This window comes from Aythya ferina, assembly GCF_964211825.1.
Source record: "Aythya ferina genome assembly, chromosome: 4".
Taxonomy (NCBI): Eukaryota; Metazoa; Chordata; class Aves; order Anseriformes; family Anatidae; genus Aythya; species Aythya ferina.
Window position 1 is genome coordinate 50,791,728 of NC_140300.1, and position 21,879 is coordinate 50,813,606.

General features: G+C 37.4%; 1 protein-coding gene and 1 long non-coding RNA gene across 8 annotated transcripts in view; both read left to right on the plus strand.

The window, feature by feature from the left end:
• The window catches only part of PALLD (palladin, cytoskeletal associated protein), a 194,878-nt gene that overhangs the window by 44,207 nt on the left and 128,792 nt on the right, over positions 1-21,879 (plus strand). For all 7 annotated transcript variants that reach the window (XM_084518324.1, XM_084518325.1, XM_084518323.1 and 4 more), the window contains one exon: positions 19,781-19,959. In XM_084518324.1, coding sequence (XP_084374450.1) covers positions 19,781-19,959 — 179 coding nt within the window. The remainder of the gene's footprint in view (positions 1-19,780; positions 19,960-21,879) is intronic.
• Positions 386-3,532, plus strand: LOC311436301. The gene is made up of 3 exons (XR_014692734.1): positions 386-558; positions 2,005-2,085; positions 3,487-3,532. It is a non-coding gene; the product is annotated as an uncharacterized lncRNA (long non-coding RNA).

A 21,879-nucleotide genomic window follows, 5' to 3' on the forward strand; every position in this document is an offset into this window, starting at 1 on the left:
AATAGCACAATCAAGCGAGCTGCAAGTCACACAGGAATTTTTTCTCTACCTACTTTTGAGATCAGAATCTTAACGTAGAGATACTCTGCACATGTGATAAGGGGAGAGACTGGGGGGAGACGGATCGCCACATTACTTCCTTCATGTTATTTTTGGATATGACTAGCATTCCTCCCCTTACACACACCCTCTTTTTCTCCCCAGCCCCCATCTCTTCCATGCATTACAAGCTCATACAAACACTCTCACGTACGCTGAAGCAAAAGCGAGAGCAACAGCTGGACTGAAGCCACAGGACTTAAACTCTGCTTCCTCATTGCCAGCAGGCTTTGTTCTTTGGAATCACTCAGAACCGGGGAGAACGTCTTCGTTGCTGACCGTGAGTGGCTGGAATTTTGGCAACTCGGCTCTCTATTAATTTCTTCTCTGCTCTTCTGCAAACTAGGCTGAATTTAGAGCAGCAAGGCTCAAAGCTGGGAATAGGCGAGAAATAAAGGATCCAGAGACGATCAGCCATCAGCTTCTTTGGGGGGGTGGGGGTCCATCTGTTCCCCAACGGTAAGTGCCAGCATTAAATATGTGTAAAGATGCAAGAAAGAATAAGGTGCTTTAGCTGTTTTACTACAATAGGAGAGGGGAAAGAAGTGCATGAGTGAATCATACAGCGCGTCTTCAGTAACAGTGGTCTCCAAACAGCGCCTAGCAGTGAAATTTTCCTCATTTCTCATTTTCCAAAATGCGCTGCAAGAATGTATATATTTTAGCCACATTCCTAAGTACCTGTGCAATTCTGGAAAGCTTTCCAAATGGCTTCAGTATTGGTTTTTCTGCAGATCTTCTTTGTTTTGAATCGTGTAGAACAGAGTGGCTTTAACTTGCAGAGTAACCCATTTCTTTTAAGTGCAAGAGCTGAACCTGGGCACTGAAGATTTCCCTTGCAGACGATACCTATAAAGCTAAAGTTCAGGGAGGGTGGGGGAGTGAAAAGGGATGAGATGCTTCCTAAGACTGTTTATCTTTAGCAACCAAAAATAGACTGGTTTTAAATGATTGGCATTCATTCAGAGGTCGTCCCCCCTTGCCCCCTGTAACCCCTCCTACCCCTCTTACCTTCCCCCCTCCCTTCCCTCCAGCCTTAGGGGCCAAGCGAATCTGTTTTTAAAAAACAAAAAGATCGGAGGGCCTTCTGTTTTAGTGCCTGCAAGTGAAAGCTAATGTACAGTAGAAGAGAGGATGTGCTTGGATAAATGACTATCTTAGAGGGGACAAGAGCTGCATAAAGAAACTTGGTTGTCTTCCAATAAGCAAAGTGATTTAGCTGGTCTTGCTTTATTTAAAAGCTGACTGCTGTCAGAAGACTGCCGTCTTCTAAGTTTGCTAGCAGAATAAATTGCTTTGTAACAAAGATCTTTTTTTCCCCTCTCCCTATCTTGTCTTTCAGAAAAGTTTTATAAAAATCAACACAGCGGCAGGTTAATCCAAATGCCCTGCTTTCTGAAATGGCACCTAGCTGTCAAAAGAAATTCACTCTAGGGACCTATTTGTTTTAAAGCTAGTGATAAGCACTGCTATCAGCATGCTGTTATGTCTTGCTACATGGCTTATCTTTAAGTGATAAATAAGAAACCCTTGAAATCCAAACGTTCAAGTAAGTAGTGATTGTAGGGAAGGAAAGAAGACTAGATCATTGATGCGTTTATGTACTTGCTGGGGGAAGGTTACTAGGACAATAGACCTGAAAAGAGGAAAGCTTTCCTTTCTCATCTCTTAATTCTGGCTTAATTAACTACTTCAAGTAGTTACTTCAGTGTTTTATGTGGACTGGCATGCAGCACCTTTCCTCTACTGCCTTATTTTCTGTTGGTTTATCAGAGGTTTGTGAAGGTAAATCTAGTCACATGAAAAATATGCTGAATGTGCAAATGGGTGATTGTGCAAAGTATAGCAGGCACTGTCAATAACCTGTTTGTTCTGAGGTCTGCAACTTTTGTTTTTTTTTTCTAGTTCAGAAATATGTAACCAAAACTCGCCCTTTCTGACCTTCACCATTCATTTGGAAGAGCAGTCTGCTTGGTGTGCTAAATGGTAATAAATAAATAAATGAATCTGCTAAATTCTTTTACTTTGGAAAAATTGCAAAATGGTGCTCAGCAGGATAGCTTGCAATGTGTTAGGATGTAGGTGATGTTTAGTGCACGTTTTGTTTGCAGTGGACTAAGGCACTTCTTTCTATGGCAGTTCCTAACTCTATTTATGGCAAGTTATTCACTGTACTGGAATTGCACACGAGAACTAGCAAAGATTCTTTTTCGGAGCTAAAAATGGAATGGTGTTTTCCAGAGTTGGGCTCCCCCCTGCCGATGGCACTATGTCAGGTTTTCTCAGAAGTTGCTTTCAGTTTCACAATTTACATGGGTGCTATAATGACTTCTTTTTTTTTTTTTTCTTTTTTTTTTCTTTTTTTTTTTTCTTTTTTTTTTTTTTTCGTTGATGTGGTGGAAAAATCTGACATCTTTATGCTGTTTTTCCTGCTTTGATATGTTAAATCATATTTTCTACTGACTGTGAGGTTTGGCACTGAGTGAGTTCAGAGATGGGCCTTAACCAAAACCCCTGGCTTCCAACATCCCTGAAGTAGGAGAAGGCTAATACCTGGATCCAAACGTCTTGGCTCTGGCCTGTTCCTGTTTTAAATGCACATCACTTTGGCTACATGTTTCAATTGTTTTTGAGGTGATTAAGACCAAAAGAAATCTTTCAGGCTGCAGACAGATTTTAAAGAGTAAGTGACATAAGAATCTTACAGTTAGTTAAGTGAAGCTTGCTTATTTGCTGCTTAAATTCGACTTTTAGGAGCCCCCAGGGAATTACATTCCCCTTCCTCTACTATAACTGCAGAAGTAAGTCATGCTTTGGAACTTCTTCTGAGATGTCCTGAGAAAGCTAAGGTGCTTAGTGCCTACAGTTCCTGCTTACTCCAGTGGAGTGGCGGCGGAGGCCAGCAGCATTTATCCAGGTGATATAAGTACTTCACAGGCGTTGGCTGATCCTGAGCAATCAGCCTACAAGCTTTTAATGAAGGGCCACATAAATTCTTATTTGTGCCAAAAAAATGTGGCCGCCCACGGCAAGCAGAGCTGTAGTGCTTTATAAAGGGATGTGCAGATTGTTACTGAAATCATGGTGGTTCTGCTTTTTTAATTGATCGACTTCTCCGAGCCTGGCTAGCTTAATGAATTCAATAGCTCTCTGTGAATACAATTACACATGGATCTGCCAGCTGCTTGTGGTGTCTCTGCTTCAGCAAAAAAAGCTGTTCTTTGGCTGTGTTGGCTCACTGTGGTTTGTGGCACACAGCACTGATTTATTAGGCAGTAGTTGCATTTTTTCCTTTTTCCCTTGAATGATTGAACTGTGATGTCACTTTTTGTCTTGGCTTTAGTTTTTTTTTTTTTAGCCTTTTTTTTTTTTTTTCTTTCCCTGCAGACTATTCTCTTAACACTAGGGAAGTGGGAAATGTCCCAACGTCCATTGCAGAGCAACTCTGTCTACCCAGCACATTCCAGGGCCACCGAATCATTTGTGGTGAGAGTGATTCAGATCTGGTTAAGATGATTTAAAAGGGAGGTTATGGGCATACTGCAGTTGTGCATTTAAGAACATACAGAGAGTTTTTTACTGCCTGATTGAGACCACATGGCTCCAACTTAAACTTTTTTTTTTTTTACATGGAAATTGTTGGCTGGATATACTCAAACGATTTATTTTTTTTTTTAATTGCCTGGAGGCTGAGTTGGGATCATGGCATTTAATGGTAAGGTCAGGGTTAAAACACATAGCTGTTAATGTTCCTTTGACTAAAAGGAGAGATGGCTTCTTTGAATATTTTGCATGGAATACAAACATTCCTCTCTCTTACATGACAGTAAATGTATCCCAGGAATTCTTTTGGATGTTAGAGGGGAACTGGTGGCCTGATTTTAGAGCAAGAGAGGGAGAGGGACAGATATGAGGGAAGATCTCCCTGTCATAAATCACACTAAATAAGTTCAGTTCCAAATAAATTCTGCAATGTAAGAAAAGTAGAAACAGAGGACAATGACCTTTTTGTTTGTACATGGTTTAATTGCTTGCTTACAAAACCAACACTTTGGGCTGCTCTGACGAGGAGTGAGAAGTCTATATATTTAAACACTTAAATGTAAATTAAAATTAATATAATTTAATTTAATAAATATAATTTATAATTTATATATGATACGTATAATACACTAGAGAGAAATTAATGTAAGCCTGATGTTCAAGAGAAGGTGTTTTTATTGTGGCTAAGGATGACCTGAATTTACTGAAATTCTACTTAACTTCTTAGATGGAATCAATGGTGCTTCTAAAATCCATTCTTTGTCCTCAAGGTTCTGTTCATCCTGAACTTGAACACCAGCTCATTTTGTATTGTTCACTAGTGTATCAGTCTTGCTTTAATTCTAAACAAAGCCCTTTCCTATGTCTTAACTCCAGATTTACCGTTCTGATTACATGGGTATTGTAAGGAAAATTCTGACATAGAATGGTATCTGTTGTAATTATCTAAAGTACAGCATATCCCTAATCTGGAGGATTAAATTGTAGTAATCTATTCTGTAAACACTTTATAATACTATTTTTTTTTAATGTATATTGTTTATTCTGAAATAGTCTTAAGCCAGTCTTGTTCATCCCTCAATACTCTCGTTGTCCTTTCTTCTCCCTTATATCCTTCTTCCCATAAACTGATGTACAGCACTTGATAGAAGGCTTTCATTGTCCATGGAGGCCCGTGGACAGACTGGCATTGCTTTCAAAGCCCCTACATTGAATGATCTCTGCCCTTGAGGCACTGCTAAATTCCACCACATCTGGCTGTTGTACTCTACCACAGAGCCACTGCTCTGCTGAGTCTTCCCTGCAACCTTCCTGTCACTGTGGCTGTTGCACATTGGATGTGCCACCCTTAGGATGTGACTCTTAGATGGTGATTGCATTTTTATATATAAATAGGAAAACAAATCCATGGAGTTTCATATTTAGAAAAAAAAAAAAAAGAAAAAAAAAAAAAGAAAAAAAAAGATTAAAAGTTCTAACATTGAAAAATCCTCTGGTTGGAAGATGAAGCAAATATGAAGAACAGTTCTTACAGTAGTGCTGTAAGAGTTTTCTAGGAATTGTACACATGTATTGTTCTGTAACAGCAAATACAATAACCAATAACCCTTTTACTGTCTTTACTTACTTAATATTAAGTAGTTAATATATCTTGATGAAACTGGGGAAAAAATGAGAATAATAATTCATACAGCTGTGTACATCCTTTTGAGATAGTGTCCTATAATTTAGAGAGAGAAATACATTTAAGCAAGAAACTAACTTTTTTCTTAACTGCTTTTATAAATTAAAAAAAAAAAATGATAAAAACTAAAACAACCAAACAAAAACCCTTTAGCCAGTGTACATGAACCACTGTGTAGTTCATTTCTGCCTCACATAAACTGCAATTTAAATATTTAAAACTTTCTTGCAGTTTTTTTTGTTTGTAACCTTGAAGTGTGCAATGCAGATGGGAAAGCTATTAGTATTTTTGAATAATGGTTGTGACAATTAATCAGAGGCCAAAATGTAGACTACAGCACCCTGAAATCTCTATCCCTTATGTCTTATTGTGTTCTGTCATTGTTCAGTTTTGCTGTATTAACATTCATGAAATACTTAAAACCAACCTGAATTGTTTTCACATAGTACAATATTAATTGTAGTGTGGATAAAACAATACAACACCCCGGTTTTCTACCGGGGGAGGTGGAAAGGAAGCACGGCCCTGACAGTGCCTGGTCTTAAACGGGGCATCTTCTGCCTGAAGCCTTTGACAAATTCCAGGTACCTCGGTGCTTCACAAATACAGCGAAGCAGAGGTGGTAGGACTCTGCTGCATAGTATAGCCAGGTGTTTCCATACAACGGCTGAATTATTCAGTTCTTTGGGACATCTCTAAGGCCAGCTTTGATAGGGCTGTTAAGGGCATATGGGTATTAATCTGTACCTAGACTGACATTTGTCATTCTTGCCAAAGTTAATGACCACTTACTTAATGACCAGGCTTTCCTGATTGTAACGCTGGCACCATCTGCGTTGCACAGCTCATGTGTAAAATAGATCCCCTCTCTCTGGTCAGTTTTTTAAACAGTGGAGAGGGGCAAGATGGAAAAGGGCTGGAAACAAGGATCAAGGAGTTCTAAGATTTCTGTGGTCCATAGAAAACACATATATAAATTCCAGTCAATACAGAAATGAATATACGTTAAAGCAGATTTGAGCACTGACACTTGACCTGTTGGCTTCCTATGGAATTTTCAGTTTTCCAGTGAAAACTGCTTTTGATAACGTTTCATGTTTCTGTTTTCATAATGGTTATGAAAAATGCACATGGTACGCCTTGAGACATGGCTGGCTTTGAGACACGTGTTGGCAGGTGGGAGGAATCTTGGAAGAGATGAATGTTTGGAGCCAGTAGGCACTGGCCATAGCTACACAGATGGTGACACAAGGATGTGGCACTGGTAGGTGTGTGCTTCAGGACCGTGCCATTTTGGCAGCTGTCAACCATGGATATAAGCTTGTTTGTGAGGCTGGAACCGAAGTGCTGGGTGAGAGCCCTGCTGTGTCTTGCAGCTAGTGAGAGCATGTAAAGTGCCTTAACTCAGTACTCAGTAGGTGCTGAACATCATTAATATCAGTTAATCACTATTAGTTAGGGGATGAATGTAGGTGGTGAATGTAGCCCTCCCCCAAAGAGTCTTTGAGTTTTGAAGTGCACAGTACTGCAGGGGTTAACCCTGAGGACAGGTATCTGTTTGCATAAGCCAAGTAAGCTGGTCACATTTTGCCTGGGCTATGTAATTTTGGTAAAAGGATGCTGTGTGTAAGGAAGGATGCTGAGGAAATGGTGGCATAGGGTTTGCTGCCTTTGGGAGAACTGAAGCTCCAAAGACAGTCGGTTTTCCTTCCCCACCCTTTCCTTCCTCTGATCTGCTCTTTCAGCTGGACCCTTTCATTTGGCACACGCTGTATTTGTCCTAGAACACCACAGATGTTATCTGGGAATCCAACGTTTTGAATCCTACTTTAGCTCTTGTAATGGGTGACTTTTTACCGTGCCTGTTGTTGTACCTACCTCTGAGATAGAATAGAAGGAAATTGCATATCCAAGGAAAGCACAGTTGTGAAGATGACTGCTGCTACGTAGAGACCAAGCCTTTTCACCAGGAACTGGGAAAAATGTCTTTCATAACAATATATTATGAATCAGAACAGGTCTAATTACTCTTGCTGGTGTACTGTTGTGCTAGTTAATGGTGGAAATTGAATTCAGAAAGCTTCTAGTTTCAGTCCACACCAGCAGGGTTAGAAATTAGTTGTGATGTTAGAAATGTGGGTTTGCAGTGTCTAAACTTCCCTGACTCTTCTAGATACTGATCTGTTATTGAGAGAAAGTTAATTTCTAGGTTATTTACTGTAATACTATGATTATATAAGTGACCTTAACTCCAGCTTTAATAGTTTCTTTTCTCAATTTCTCTTCAAGCAGTTTTCTCAAAAAAATCTGTCTGTCCTTATATGAAGAAAGTAGACAGTGCAATATAGTAGACAAGTATATGCAATATAGCAGGATTTATCTGTGTAGGAATATGTGCAATATAACAGGATTTATCTGTGTAGGTGAAGGAAACCAGCATATTTGGGAAAGATTGCATCCATAAGTTGAGAACAAAATTTGACAAAAATGTTAACCATTTAAAAATAGTGCAAATGAGCTGTATTGTTGCTGGGCCTTGACTAGTTAGTTCCTGTTGGTTTCTGGGTTAGTAAGCAAATATGAAAAATAAAGGAAAAAGTTGAAAATAAATAAAACTTTTAAAAACACTGTATAGAAAGATAAATATCTTAAATTAAAATTGAAACTAAGAAGCAAAGTATAAATAGTCGCTAGTGGATTTTTTGCATACACCAAGGCATTAGGATTTTTTTCTGAGATGCTGTTTGTATACATTGTTAGGTGCCTCACACAAACCCACAGAAAAAACGTTTTGGTTTTCTTGGTAGTCTCAAGAGCACTTGAATGAGGACTTTGATTTAAGTGCAGGAGATGAAAATTGTGGCGATCGTTAGCAGAAATTGTTACATAGAGCTTTAAGTCACACGCCAGCAAGTTCAGCCAAACCATCTGTTCTAATTGTGTGATTGCTGCTTTTGTGATCTGTAAATACATGAAACAGACTCAGTCATGCTTTGACTGCATAGTTACAGTCAAGAGATGGGTAAATAGATCAGTGTTACCTCTTGTGTCTGTATTCATTAGTGTATAGCATTCTGTGTGAACTATCATCAGCATCCCTGCAGCAGTCCGTGAATACAGATCATCATAATCTCAAATGCTTCAGTGACAGAAGTCCCCTCCCTTGGCAGCCTGAGACGTGCTGCTACTGTTGAAAATCACCGTCAGAGGAGTGCTGAGGTACTTGTTCTCTGCAGCCTGGGTTGCTCTGCAGGGCGATGCCCATCTCTGCAGCCTGAGCCTCGCTAAGTCGATTTGACTGCTGTCAGGCTTAATGCAAGGCACTGACAAAACCGCTGACAGCTTTCTGCCTTTGATCTTAGCTTCTACATTACTGCCCTGACCTGCATGAATTAAGTATTTTATCTTCTAATCAACAGAGTTGTATTCACAGACTCTGGCTGGGAAGTTACACAGAAAAAGAGAAATGATGGTAGGAACAGCACCCGTGGAAGAACGAAACAGTTTTGTATTGGACACGTAGGGTCTCACTTTGTATCTGGTATAATTTAGTTAATGTTGCAGATGGGAATAAAAGGGCCTAGCTATTCAGCTCCAATAAAGTAGATAATTGTCTTTTGTAGGGATCATTTAGCTGTGCCTATAAAAAGCACAGGGACTGCAATACACCTAATAGTTGGTATGACAATTTTCTACCCTTCATAACTCCAGCAAGATGTCTGCCAGTTCTGAAGGAAAGCCTGCAAGCTCTGCAGTTGCCACTTCTATGTTTTCAGTATGAATTAGACTATGTACACTGGATAAAGGTTTCTTTTTGCTTACTGTTGATCTGCAAATCAATAAGGTTTCCTTATGCAGTGGTTTGTTGTTGCTCTTGTGTTGTTGTTTTCTTCTCCTGTGAACTCCTGGGTGTCTGTGTTGCCAGCCGTGAATTCAGCACTAAGTCACCACAGTTGTATTAAATGTGATGTACCTTATGTATCGAATTTAAACTGTGCAAATGCAATTTTCTCCTCGTAACTTTCTATCTTTTTCTTTACTCTTTAACTCTTTATAGTCCTTCCCTCCAAGTCCAAAATATTATTCCACTGGAAAGTTATTATACCTAGCAGTTCTCTAAGAGGTTCCCTTATACACATGGTAAAATAATTATAGTATTCTAGTTCAAAATCTTTTTCTGGTCTAGGAAGTATACAAAGAGCAGCATTTCAGTTATAGACAATATGCATTCCAGTTCAGCTAGACAGGCAATTGTGTTAATCCTACAAGCCCCAACAGTTCTTGGGGTCTAAAAAATGTTTGGCATTTTACATGTGATTATTCAGTATTTATTTTTTCTAACCCACTGTAACATCACTGCTTCTAGTTTTCTTTCTTTTCTTTCCTTCTGAGATCACGTTAATCTCCTTTCAGGTACTAGAAGTGGTAACTTGATGTAAGCCTAGGTGTACGTAAGCCAAGGGAAGCTACCTGCCATTTGTGTGAATGTAGCTGCAGTTATTTGGTGTGCACGCTGAAGATTTATGTGTGTAACTGCCTTCAACATTAAGGGAAATCAGCCGTATCAAGCCCTTCCTCAACAACAGGCAAACAGACTCCTAAGAATTAAGCTCCAATATTGAATAATTTCCAAGCGTTGCCATGCAGTGCTGTGTAATAATTTACATCAGCCTGCTCATTCTAATCTGATCAATTATTTAAAAGGCTGAATAGTAATTTTATGGCTTTACATCTGGTAATGCCAGGTCTGAATTTATTCTTATTCTAGAGACCTAGTCAGCACCTGGAAGGTGGTCTTAAAGTTCAGGCAGTGGAAACTAGGTTCTGACCTGGCTCTTGCATATCACGGGTGACCATGGACCAAGTGCTTAACCTCTGTTTCTCAGTAATAAAACATATCTAATTACCTCATGCTCCATTACTGTTGCAGTGCTCAAAGTCCTGTTGGCAGAGCTTTCCTTTAGAGGAGCATTTTATTGGGCAGCCTCAGGAAGACAGAGCATTCATTGCACAACTGCCGACATGCATAGGTGAGAGGGAACCATTGCTCTGAACCGTCAGATCCCATCTAGACTGCTGTTACCAGGTGCTCCAGTGCTCGTATGCGGTAAGATAGGTGCCACATGCTAGACACTCTGGGAAATTGTGGTGAATGAATGGTCTTAGTGAAAATACACGAGGGTATGTCTGACTTAACACGATGGCAAGATCCAATGAGGGGAGGGAAGGGTGGAATAAAATGAGGTGTTATATGCTGTTGTTGTTGGCTTTTCCAGCACACTCAGAGGCCGAGAATAGACTGCTATGGAAGTGGGATGTTATCTCTAATGCCACATGCTCATGTGTTTCTTCTGATGAACTGAACTGTAACTCTGTTCTGACATGCTTCCTCCACCTTTAGCTCTTCATACAGGGCTGGTTCCATTTGAAGACTGCATTTTAAAATGTGTGAGAGATCTTGCTATAACTTCTTTTAAACAAATGTTTGAGGAAGCTCAATAGAAAACAAAACTGGCAGAGCTTTCTGGATTATCCTTGGAATCCATTTTGGAGAGAATTTTTTTTTTATATTTCCTGCATTGTTGCAAGTAGTAATGTGGCAAAGGGTTCCTTTAGCCAGAGGGTGAAAAATATGGAGCAGCATCTCTACTTTGGAAATCTTATATTCTGATTTTTTGGAAAGAGATGATAATCTTTTCATGAAACAAAACAGCAAGTAAATCAATTTCTATTGGCACAACTACAGACACCAGATGAAGGGGGCTGCTTGACATACTGACAAATGAATTAGTGGAACAATCTGAAATGCAGATAATGTCTACCACTCTTTGATTTCAGGGTAAGATATTCCAGGCCCAAGAAGGAAGTTGTACAAAAACGTTCACTTCAATTACCTGTCAGAAAGAAAGAAATTATTGCTCAGTATCTGGAATTCCATGCCCTAAAACTATAGGGCTTCCTTATACATTAACTAGTTAAATGCAAATGCTGTGTGTTTCATGTGCTGGGTATTTTCTGTTGTTCAGTGATGAATTCTGTATAGAGAATTTCACAGTTCTGTGGTAATCATCTAAGAGTATAAAACTCTAAAAGAGTGGAAAATTAATGGTTGTAAATGATAATCATTTAAACCTAGATTATATTTTTAAAAAAAAATATAAGCATCTACAATAATACTAGGGGCAGAACTGTACAGTCAGCTATTGTCAGACTTCAGGAGTGCAGTTACTCATTCTTGAACCATTCTGTCTTTGTGCTTTGATACATGGAAGCAGCTTCCATGTTTATTTGGGTTGGAAGCATGCTATTGCCTATATTGCAGTGAACATAAAAATGTATAAAAACATATAACTTTTTTCAAAGAAAAAAAAATCTGAGAGAAATATGAAACCTAGAAAGAAAAAAATAGAAAGTTGTGTAAAATGTAAAGAAATTAAAATGTCCATTTTTATCCGCATGTACACTGCCTGTTTTAATTTGTAATAATAGTTTAATTCTTCATCTCACTGCTCATAGAACCTATGGATTTTAGCCTAAAATATTCTGAAATCTAGATATATACACAACAAAACTACTGTATGAACATTCCTTTTCTGTATCTCCTGCCCTGCTTTTTGGCTTTTGTTTTATTTTTATTAAAGCATTATGGAGAATTGCATTTATAGATGAGTCAGAATGCCAAAGAATTTTCCTCTTTAATACATTTTAAACAATTTTACAAATGGAAGACTCAGATTACAATCCATTTTTAAATTTTTATTTTTTGATTTAACTCTGAAACCCAGAGGGTTTGCAGATGTTTTTATTGATGTATTTATGAAAAAAGCAATTCTTTTCCAAATCTTTTTCCAAAACTAAGTATGTCGTGTAATTTGGTGGCTAAGAACAAGTGGGAATGTGCAACTGTTTAGTTATTTTGCAGTACCTCATATTTAATGAAAATGAGAAAACATATATGTGTTCTTAAACATTAATCTTAAAGATTTTTCGGTCTTGACCTTTAACAACTTGGCCTCTTGAAGTTCCAGGTATTTTGCTGTGAGGCAGTATTGGCTTTTTTTCTGAAGTAAGTTTATTTCAATGACACCATGTAAAAAAGCCTTGAAAAAATTACATGTTCTCAAGCACAACGATTCAAGTCATTGAGCGAGTGTTTTCATTACTGTAGTTGTGGTGTAGTTGTACAAAGCTGTAGCTGTGGTGGAGCTATAGCTTAAGAGTTCTTTTGACTCTTCAATTGAACAAGGTGCCCTACTCTGACTTCTGATGAGGAATGCAGTTCTTCTCCCTTTGACTCTTTCAACTTATCATTCCACAACTCAGCTAACTTCTGAGACAGCTGAACTATTTCTTAAGTTTGTGTGAAGACGCTCTAGTCATTTCTTCACAGACAACACTTCATCTCAAAAGCCACTTCAGGAGAGTTTTAGGAATTCCCAAATCGTGGCTTTGTTCTGAAATTCCTGTCTTCAAAGTGATAATGCACCTTGCATACTTTGAAAGCAGGTCCACCAGCAATGATGCCCATTTTCAATAGGACTTATTTCTCAGATGTATAGTTGAGTTGTTAAGAACTCATTCTCAGTCAAACTAAAGATTATATAATACATCTTTCCACAGAGCTGAAGCTTCCAAAACCAAAATAATGTTTCAGAAAATAGCAAAGTGTCAAGGAACTGTCTAACATAAAATAATGGAGGGAAATTTTTACATTAAATATTGTAAATCACCCATTCTACAGTAAGGTAGAACTGAAGGAAATTACTGTTATAAAGAATCTCATTAAATTAACCTACAGTAGAGTACCACTTATCTGATGAGTGAACAGTTCTCCAAAATGTCCATCTTATAGATAAAAGCAAGAAAACCTTAGTACCTTAAATTGTCTATAAATTATTCTTGGTTTTAATATCTGCAAGGTTGTTGTCTTCCTTTTCAAGCACTTATTCATGCATTTTATTTATATATATGAACACACAAAAATTGAGTTTATATCGGTATGAATTCACTAGTTATAGAAGTTACTCAATGAAATGAGAAGGATTTGTTATTTTTAAATAACTATCTGCATGAGTGGTAAATAATCAACATGCTTGTAGTAAAAGGTCTGCTGTTTGCTTTACATAATTGGTAACTAAATTGCACAGTATTTTCTCTCTTCCTTGATCTGATGATTAACCACATCTAGAAGGAGATCAATTATTTATCCACACGTGTTTGTCAGTTAAATTGCTGCTTCTGAAAGGAACATATCACTAACTTGTGCTCAAATACAGAAAAGAAAGTTCTGTGTAAGGTTTCTGAAACTGTGAAGTCTATGGTTTATACCTACACGTGGCCAAGACCTTTGTTTTGAAAAAAAAAACATGCAGCTAAAGATAGAGAGTAATAAGCCACTCTGTGTTTTGGTGATGGGCAAAAATAAGGAAAAAAGATAAATCTTTTGGGGCAAAGGGCAAAGATAAAATATGATGTGAGGTAAGATTTAAACTTTGGACTTCAGGAACGGAATAGGAGTAATTCAGCATACAGTTCAACATTCTGTTATTTTCTACATGAAGGCTGACTGCAGAATACACAATAAGTTTTAGAAGAAGTTGGTGTATAAACATAAGATATTTGTTAATTCTGGTTAGAGAAGAAAACCTAAAAGCTTTTTCTTCAATATTGACTGTTTTTGTTTTTGTTTTGTTGTTGTTGTTTTCTTTTTGGCCTGTGAAAGATTATCTCCTTGCAACTTTATTTATTCAGTAAGAACAGCATAGATACCTTTGTTCTGCATGATGAAGCAGGATTAGCTGAAATATGATATCTCATTTGGATACTACTGAATGCATTTGTGAAATACCATTTGCCCTGGCACCAGAATACCATGGATGACACGCGTCGCTTCCCTTGATTCTTTGCATTATGTCATAAATGTATTTACTAGGCTTTAAAGCCAGTTCAACAAGAAAGTTGTTAGATAATTGTCATTGGCTTTCTGTTAAACATTTAAATATTTTCCTTATAATCATAGAATTTAACATGAAATTAATTAAAAAAAAAGTCTACATACCCATTTAAAAAAAAAAAAAAAAAACTTCTTCTTGCAAGGAGTAGCCAGAAGTGAACAGAACATTACCATAACCTCTTGCACAGCCTCCTATAGCAGAAAAGTTTATTAATCACAAAAAAATAGCTTTGGATTACATGTCCAAATAAAGCTATTTTCATTATGGTATATTATCTCTGGCTTCAATGAAGAAAAAAGTAGTATTAAACTCGTTCATGGTAGACAAGGAATATAACTCAGTTTTGTTCTTTAATCTCCCTGGTTTTTCCTTTACATTCAGTTATTCCATTACTGTATTGTATCATGCATATCTTCTAGGTTTTTATAAGAATGCAGGTTTAATACAGAGACATTCAATCTATCAGTTAATTTTTACTGAGTTAGAATAGTTTTGTATCTTTAACTCATTCTCTGTAGTTTTCTGTAGTAGAGTCAAATTATTATAAATATTAAAAAAAAAAAAGTTTATCTTTTTAAATTACTGTTTATTGTTCTCCAACACTAAGGCCCCATCTTTAAGACTTCCAATAAGAAAATAAATGTATGAATCTAAGTAGGACTGGTGTAAGAATTCCTTTAAAAATTAAAAAAGGAGCAAAAAAGATTGGTATTCCCAGAGAATTTTGTCCTGAACCTTAAATTGAGTGCAGAATTACCCAGAGATGTAGTCATAGTTCCAAATATATTCACTCAAATAATTTATATTATTAATATATTCACAATTGTTTTGGATAGGGTGCTCCATTACAAATAACTTGTTCCAAAAAGGCATAAAAATACTGTTTTACCAATAGTTAAAAAAAAAAAAAAAAAAAAAAAAAAAAGCTGTGTGTAAATAACAAGCATCTGAAATTATCTGTTTACTGGACTCTAAATCTTATGACAAATATGATTTTTTAAAAAATATTATAATGATTCTTTAAGTAGTGATGTTTTACAGTCAGGAATTATTGGGCAGTTTAACTTGAATGCAGACTTCACAAAATGGAAGTTCCATGGGGTAGCGATGGGAATGCTGATTCTGCCAGTTCTGCAATGTTAACATATTTCAGTTTAACTTCTCTTGCTGGACATACTTAACACCACTAAGGATAAAATTACTTTTTAATTCACAACTTATCTCTCTCCACTTTTTGTAGTGGTCAGAGTTCACTATTATAATTCTTCCCTAAGGCTATATCTTAAAGTTTCACTTCAGCTGCCATTTTAAATTAACTTTTAAGAGTGTGCAGAAAAGAAAACCTCTCTATTCCTCAGTGACTCTCCAAAAACACAAGTTCCAGCAGGATTATGCATTAGAGAGAACCCTGAACTGTTTTTCTTAAGGCCCTGGTGCTCGCTCAGTCAGTGTACTGTTCAGCTCTGTTTATATTTTGTTCACAGTCATTAAAATCCCAGACACACGTGCTTGTATGTATTTCCATACATGGAGGTTGTGAGGGCATAAAGAAAAGAAGAGTGAAAACGGAAGACATATTTTGTGAATTGCTACCTGATGTTAGTGTGCATGAACTGCCTCTCACCTGGCAGCTAACTGGTTTTTGCTGTCATCCCATAATGTAACCAATGGAAAAGCTAAATAGAGTTTGAGTTGGGAAAAGCAAGTCTCTTAACCATTGCTCCCCCACTACCAACATAGCTCTGATTTGCTTCCCTGGAGAATTGACTTTCCAGTCTAGTGATTGTGTTTCAGTGCCTGCATTAAATACTTAATTGCTATCATATTAATGTACAGGAGATACAGCATAGGTGAGAACTAAGCATAGCTGCAGAACAGGAAAGGCAGAGAGTAGTACAGAGCAAATGCAGACAGGAAGAGAAATGGAGGAAAGAGAATGAAGAAGAAAGAAGTAAAGATCAGAGAAATTCGGTGTAATTTGAAATTTCCCAAGTGTTAATGACTGGTACAGTAAATTCCAGTTACAGAAAATGTATATTCCTTTTATTTGATCTTTTTGTCTTCTCCTGGCATCATTACAGTACTTACTGATCTTTTTTTCAAGGGGACAGTTCTCCAAGTTTGCATGAGTGCTAACATGGTCTACAGGACCTAGGATGCAAGCTCGAGTCCTTATTCTGTGATGTACACATGTATACAAAAATATCTCTGCCTGTTTCATTTCTGTCTGCACACTTTGTTGTAGGTTCTCAAAGGCATAAAAAATAGATCACTTCTGTACTTTGCTAACCAGAACCTGTGATATAGACATATCTTTAAGCCAATATCCTCTATACAGAGAATTCTCTTTTTTGCAAAGCATGGGCAGTGGATTTATTCCTGTGTTACTTCCAGTGTCTTTTGGTTTTGGTTTGGACTGGGGCTTTTTGGCTCTCCAGAAGCAATATTATCATCTTCTCACACCTCGATAGTAATCCTCCTATCCCCTCAAGGTTCAGTAGGCTGGAATAGTCTGGACATGAGTTAAGTAGTTAGTCCCGGTTAGCATTTTCCTGTCAGACTTGCTTAGTGGCTGTTTTTCTGTGTTTAGCCATGAGTCCTTCAGGTTTCTTTGGCTCACACTCTCTTTGATAGTGATTTGTTGCTTGCTTTGGTGATCCCTCTCCAGAAAGAGAAAATGCTTCAAATATTTGTCTTTGAACCCTTTTCAGTCTTGAGGAAATCTTCTTACCATGACTATTCCAAATGTGATGGCAGTAAGGCTGATGAGGCCTGTAGATAACAACTTGGTGCTTTGTATATAAGATGGAAAATTAAAATTTAGTCAGCGTTTTGCCAAAAAATACTTCATTTAGGTTTCTTAGCTAGCTCTTTTTTCTTTCATAAGCTGTGGTGAACTGAACTGGCAACTAGCAAGTTCTTGCAGGATATTTCAGTTGAGTATTTTCTTGCTCACTTAATTTTGATATAATCTCCAAAAGCAACTTGCATTAATTAATCTTCTCCTTCTATCAACTTGTAGATAAACAAGAAAAAAAATTACAATTGGAGAGGGAAAGAGAATATAGCTAAACCTATTCCAGTATTCCTCATTTCAACACATCCACGTTAAGAATGCGAGTGGTTCTTTCCACCATGAGCAGTGCAGTCAAACGTCGGGCCTGCTTTCCGGTCCTCAGGCATCACGTTAACGATGGCTGAGATAATTTTGTATGGCATGGCATAGTTAACGTGTTAGTCTAACGTGTGGCAGGCAGCATGATGTAGCAGGCCGGGGCTTGCTGTTGGTGGGATGTCACCAGTGTGCTGCAGTGAGGCTCAGTCCAACAAGAGCTGAGGAACAGGGCCTGCTGCTTGAGGCTAGCTGCAGACATGCATGAAGTGAGGAAGCGTGAAGGACTTGCCCTCTAGAGAAAGCAGCTTGCTTGTTAAACATCACCTGACAAAAATGTGTACATGGGCTTTTTATTTTAGGGTTAAGTGCTTATCACAGCTTCTTCAACATTTTGTGAGGGTGGAATTTGGGAGAGAGTGGAAAGCTGCCCAAGTTACATGAAACTAAGATGGGATCGATCTGAGAAAATAATTAAGCGCGGAGGAGAGGGTTTCCTTTGCAGGATGTTTCTGGGAAGGAAAGAAAAATAGAACCAATGGTTAAGTAGAGCCTTATATTACAGGCTCTTGTCTGTGATTGTCTAGAAATTGAATTAACCTCTCTCTTGTGCATATCATTTAAACTGTAACTTAGGCAAGGCTTCCCGGAGGTTAGGCCTCTGAAGGTCTAGTGAGTAGAAATAGTAGCAGAGGTCCTCGCACTGGGAGAGGGAGGGCTTGTGACGAGGAGAGGAAAGGATGGGGAGGAGGGGGGAGAGAAATGTTAATTTTGGCAGTTGAGCTGACAGAATAAATTGGTCTCCAAGCCCAACAGTTATAAAAGTAGGCCAAAGGGGTCTGCTGAGTAAACAAATGGAAGTTTGTTAGTTCCTTCCAAAAATGATACTCCGTGTGCACTTTCTGGGCACAATAAGAGGCAGAAAAGGAACTTGCTGGGCTTTTAATTACAGAAGAGAATTACATATGGTTTTAATGTCACTATCAACATTTCTGTTATTTATTTTTTTTTTCAGCCTTCAGGAATGAAAGGCCTATTGTTCATAAACACAGAGGGCTTGCCCACAGTTCTGAGTCATTAAGGGGAATTGTCTTACGTGCAAATCTGTTAGGTTTCTTAACTCTGCATTCTGAAATAAACACGAATTTTCAAGTTTTACAGTCTACTGTTTTCAGAATAGAATTTTATGAAAAGTTTTCTGTCAGTTCTGCATACTTCACTAGAAAGAAAAAGAAAAAAAAAAAATAAGGAGCAATAAAAGTAAGGCAGCTCATTTCTCAAGGCTGCTCGCTGATTGCTGTTACATGCTGTCATCCTGTAGCATTGCAAGCTTTTCCTAAATAGGTATGGGACAGTTCTGTAACTCCTTGGGGTTACTTTGTTTAATTTGTTTTCAGGATGCAGGGAAAGTTTGAAAATGGCAGGAAGGCAGTTCCCGAACTATTTTCCTTCAGTGACTTACTGATCTACCAGCCCTCACAAAAATGCAAGGCAGCCCTTTTAAAAAAAAGAGCCACCCAATGCCAAAAAGACCTGTCTACTTCTCATACTTGCTGGGCTTCAGGGGATATGGGTTAAGCAGGGAGCAGCCTATGAGAACAGGAGTAGCTGTAGTGAGAGAATCAAACAGCAAAAGATGGGAGCTAGTACCTTCACGGCAGCAGCGCAGGCTGAGGACAGGGACTAGCTCTCCAGGCAGGATCCGTTGGCAAACTCTTTATTGTTCCAACACAAACAATGCAGGCTGTGCTTTTATGTAGCAGTAAATCATCCTAGATATGTATTTATTTTCGCCTGTACCTGAAACCAGCATTTTTGCTGGAGTATACCCTTTTTTATAGGGGAGCATGTGTTATGTATATATAAAAATCCAGGCCTAGGAAAACAGTTTACTCTCCTACTCTGAGGCAGGATTAAATCTGTTTAAAGTTTAGCAAGATGGAATCTGTACCATGTGATTATATTAGGTTGACTGGGCATGATAGACAAAAATCAAACATCCTCTGTGGAGAATCAGTCAGTATTAGAATGAAAGATGAAGCAAGTTAATTTGAAATGGATTAGAGTGCAGTCAAAGCAGGCCGGTACATGGGATATGGAGAAAGCATTGATTCTACCTGAATAGAACAGGGAATAGTTCTAATTTGTAGGTGTGTACAATTCACTTACACTCAGAAATGTCTCACTGCCTCTTTAAGAAATTTGAAGCCAGCAAGTTATTTCTTTGCAAATGCCATTAAAGACTTCAAAGCACCATGTGCTGCTTTCAATAGCAATTTAGATTTTTGCAGCAGTGTAGTGTCTTCTTGTGTGATGAGCCTGAACCAATCTTTAATGTTCCTTTTTTTTTTTTTTTCCTTTGTCTTTCTAAATGTGTGTGGGCTACAGATGGTTCTGTGAAGGAAAAGAACTCCAGAATTCTCCTGACATTCAAATCCATTCTGGAAGTGGAGGACTTCATTCACTAATTATAGCAGAAGCCTTTGAAGACGATACTGGACGTTATACTTGTCTCGCTTCAAATCCCCTTGGTTCAGATAGTACATCAGCTGAAATATTCATTGAAGGTAAGAAGTGAAATAAAAAGATACTCAACACATACATGAAACAATAACAAAGCTGAAGTTTACTTCTGATAGTGGTTCTGCATGTTAAGATTGCATTTGCTTTAGTGGTATTTGTACGGTGTTTCCCAGCCTTCCTTTAATGCAATATGTTTTGAACACCACATCATATTAATTCAGATATGTCAATGGATGTTCCAAGCATCAGTGGGTAGATTACTGATATTTGGTGTAAAAGGAAAATTAAAAATGGAAAAGTAAGAACAAGCAGAGCTTTTACTATAAGGTAGCTTTTAAATAGCCTCTATAAATAAGAGATTTGACTAGTTCTACTGATTATGATTTTCAGGATAACAGTAATTCCGTTGTCAGTTCTGAACTTCCTCCAAATGCAATTAAATGTGACAGTCCCAAATGAGTCCTTCTCAGTCATGGGTGAATGTGCTGTAATTCTTCATATTCAGCACACTGACTTAAAGTCAGATTATAAATCAGTCATACTAGTTTTGTCCAGAATCAAATGCTAGTAGTTGTCCAAATCTTTCTTGACTTCAAAATTAGTCATAATGCAAGATTTGTTTTTTTCTGAAAAAAGTTAGTCTCAGCCACAAGTAAAATTCTTTTTTTTTTTTTTTTTTTTTTTTTTTTGTATGTGAATAATTGTATTATGTCATGATTATATTAACTGAAATCTGACTTTTATTTCAGTTGATATATCTTCAGATGTTTTGGTATTAGTAATGTCTATTCTTTTACCATTTTTGTAACTACTTAAAATTCATTAAGGAATTAATTGAAAAGATAAATTCATGTAACAAATATGTGTAGCAAATCTGAATGATACAATTACAAAATGATTTAATTGCTTTTGATTAATAAAGCTTTTTTTTTTTTTTCTCTATAATTGAGCTGAAAGTGACAAAAGTGATAGGGATTATAGGGATTCCTTCCTTTTGTTCTCTTATGCTCAGAACTGTGTTCTGTGATAATAATAGCAAAATTTCCAAGACTTTTTCAGAAGTTTATGGATTCTAGTAAGATACTTTCTTCAAAGAGGGAATGTTGATTACAGAAATACTCAGATACAGTAGCAGCACTACTTCTGGAAGCAGCAGTATAGACACGATAGCTAGGAAGAGAGATATGGTGAAGAAAAAATCATTTTTTGAGATCTGGCTGTTTTACTGTGTGGAAGAGCTGTCTTGAAGATTTATTAGATTTAACTTTGAAAGAGAGAATTAATTGTGCAAGCTGTTAGGCTCCTCCCCTATGATCTTTAAGGGAAGCAGATTGTCATTCAAACAATGTATTGTATGTTAATAATCTTGATGACTTTGATGCCTCACGCCTTCATCTATACAGGAACCCTAACCACACAAGACTTGTTTATCCTTTGCTCATGAGAAATACTTTCACACAGATTTACCTTGCTCACTTGACATTGCTTCTCTTTTATTACCTTTTCTGTGGTACTTATTGCTTTGATTTTTGTAGCCTAAACTTTGTAACTAATGGGATACTTGAGTCCCTGAGTTCAAGCTCTGTTTCACTGTAAGTCAATCTATGCTATGCTGCACTGTGCTATGCTATGCCAGCTATGCTGTGCTATGCATATGGTATATGATTTGTATTACAAATATAGTTATGCATATTTATGCACAAATCCTTCGAGGAATGATATGTACTGCATAAATGTCTAGAATAAATATTGCTCGAAGTCCCAGTTGTTACTAAAAAAATTAAGACAATGGGCACAAATGGTTTCTTATCTTTTCTTCAAGTGAGTTCAAGATATTTCCAAACACATACATTGTATCAAGACTTCCACTGGCAAGGAACACCAGTATGTAAATGTTATGCATAGATCAATGTAAATAGTCTGAACTGTGGAAATAGTGGATAGCAAGTTTAGTCTGGAAATGT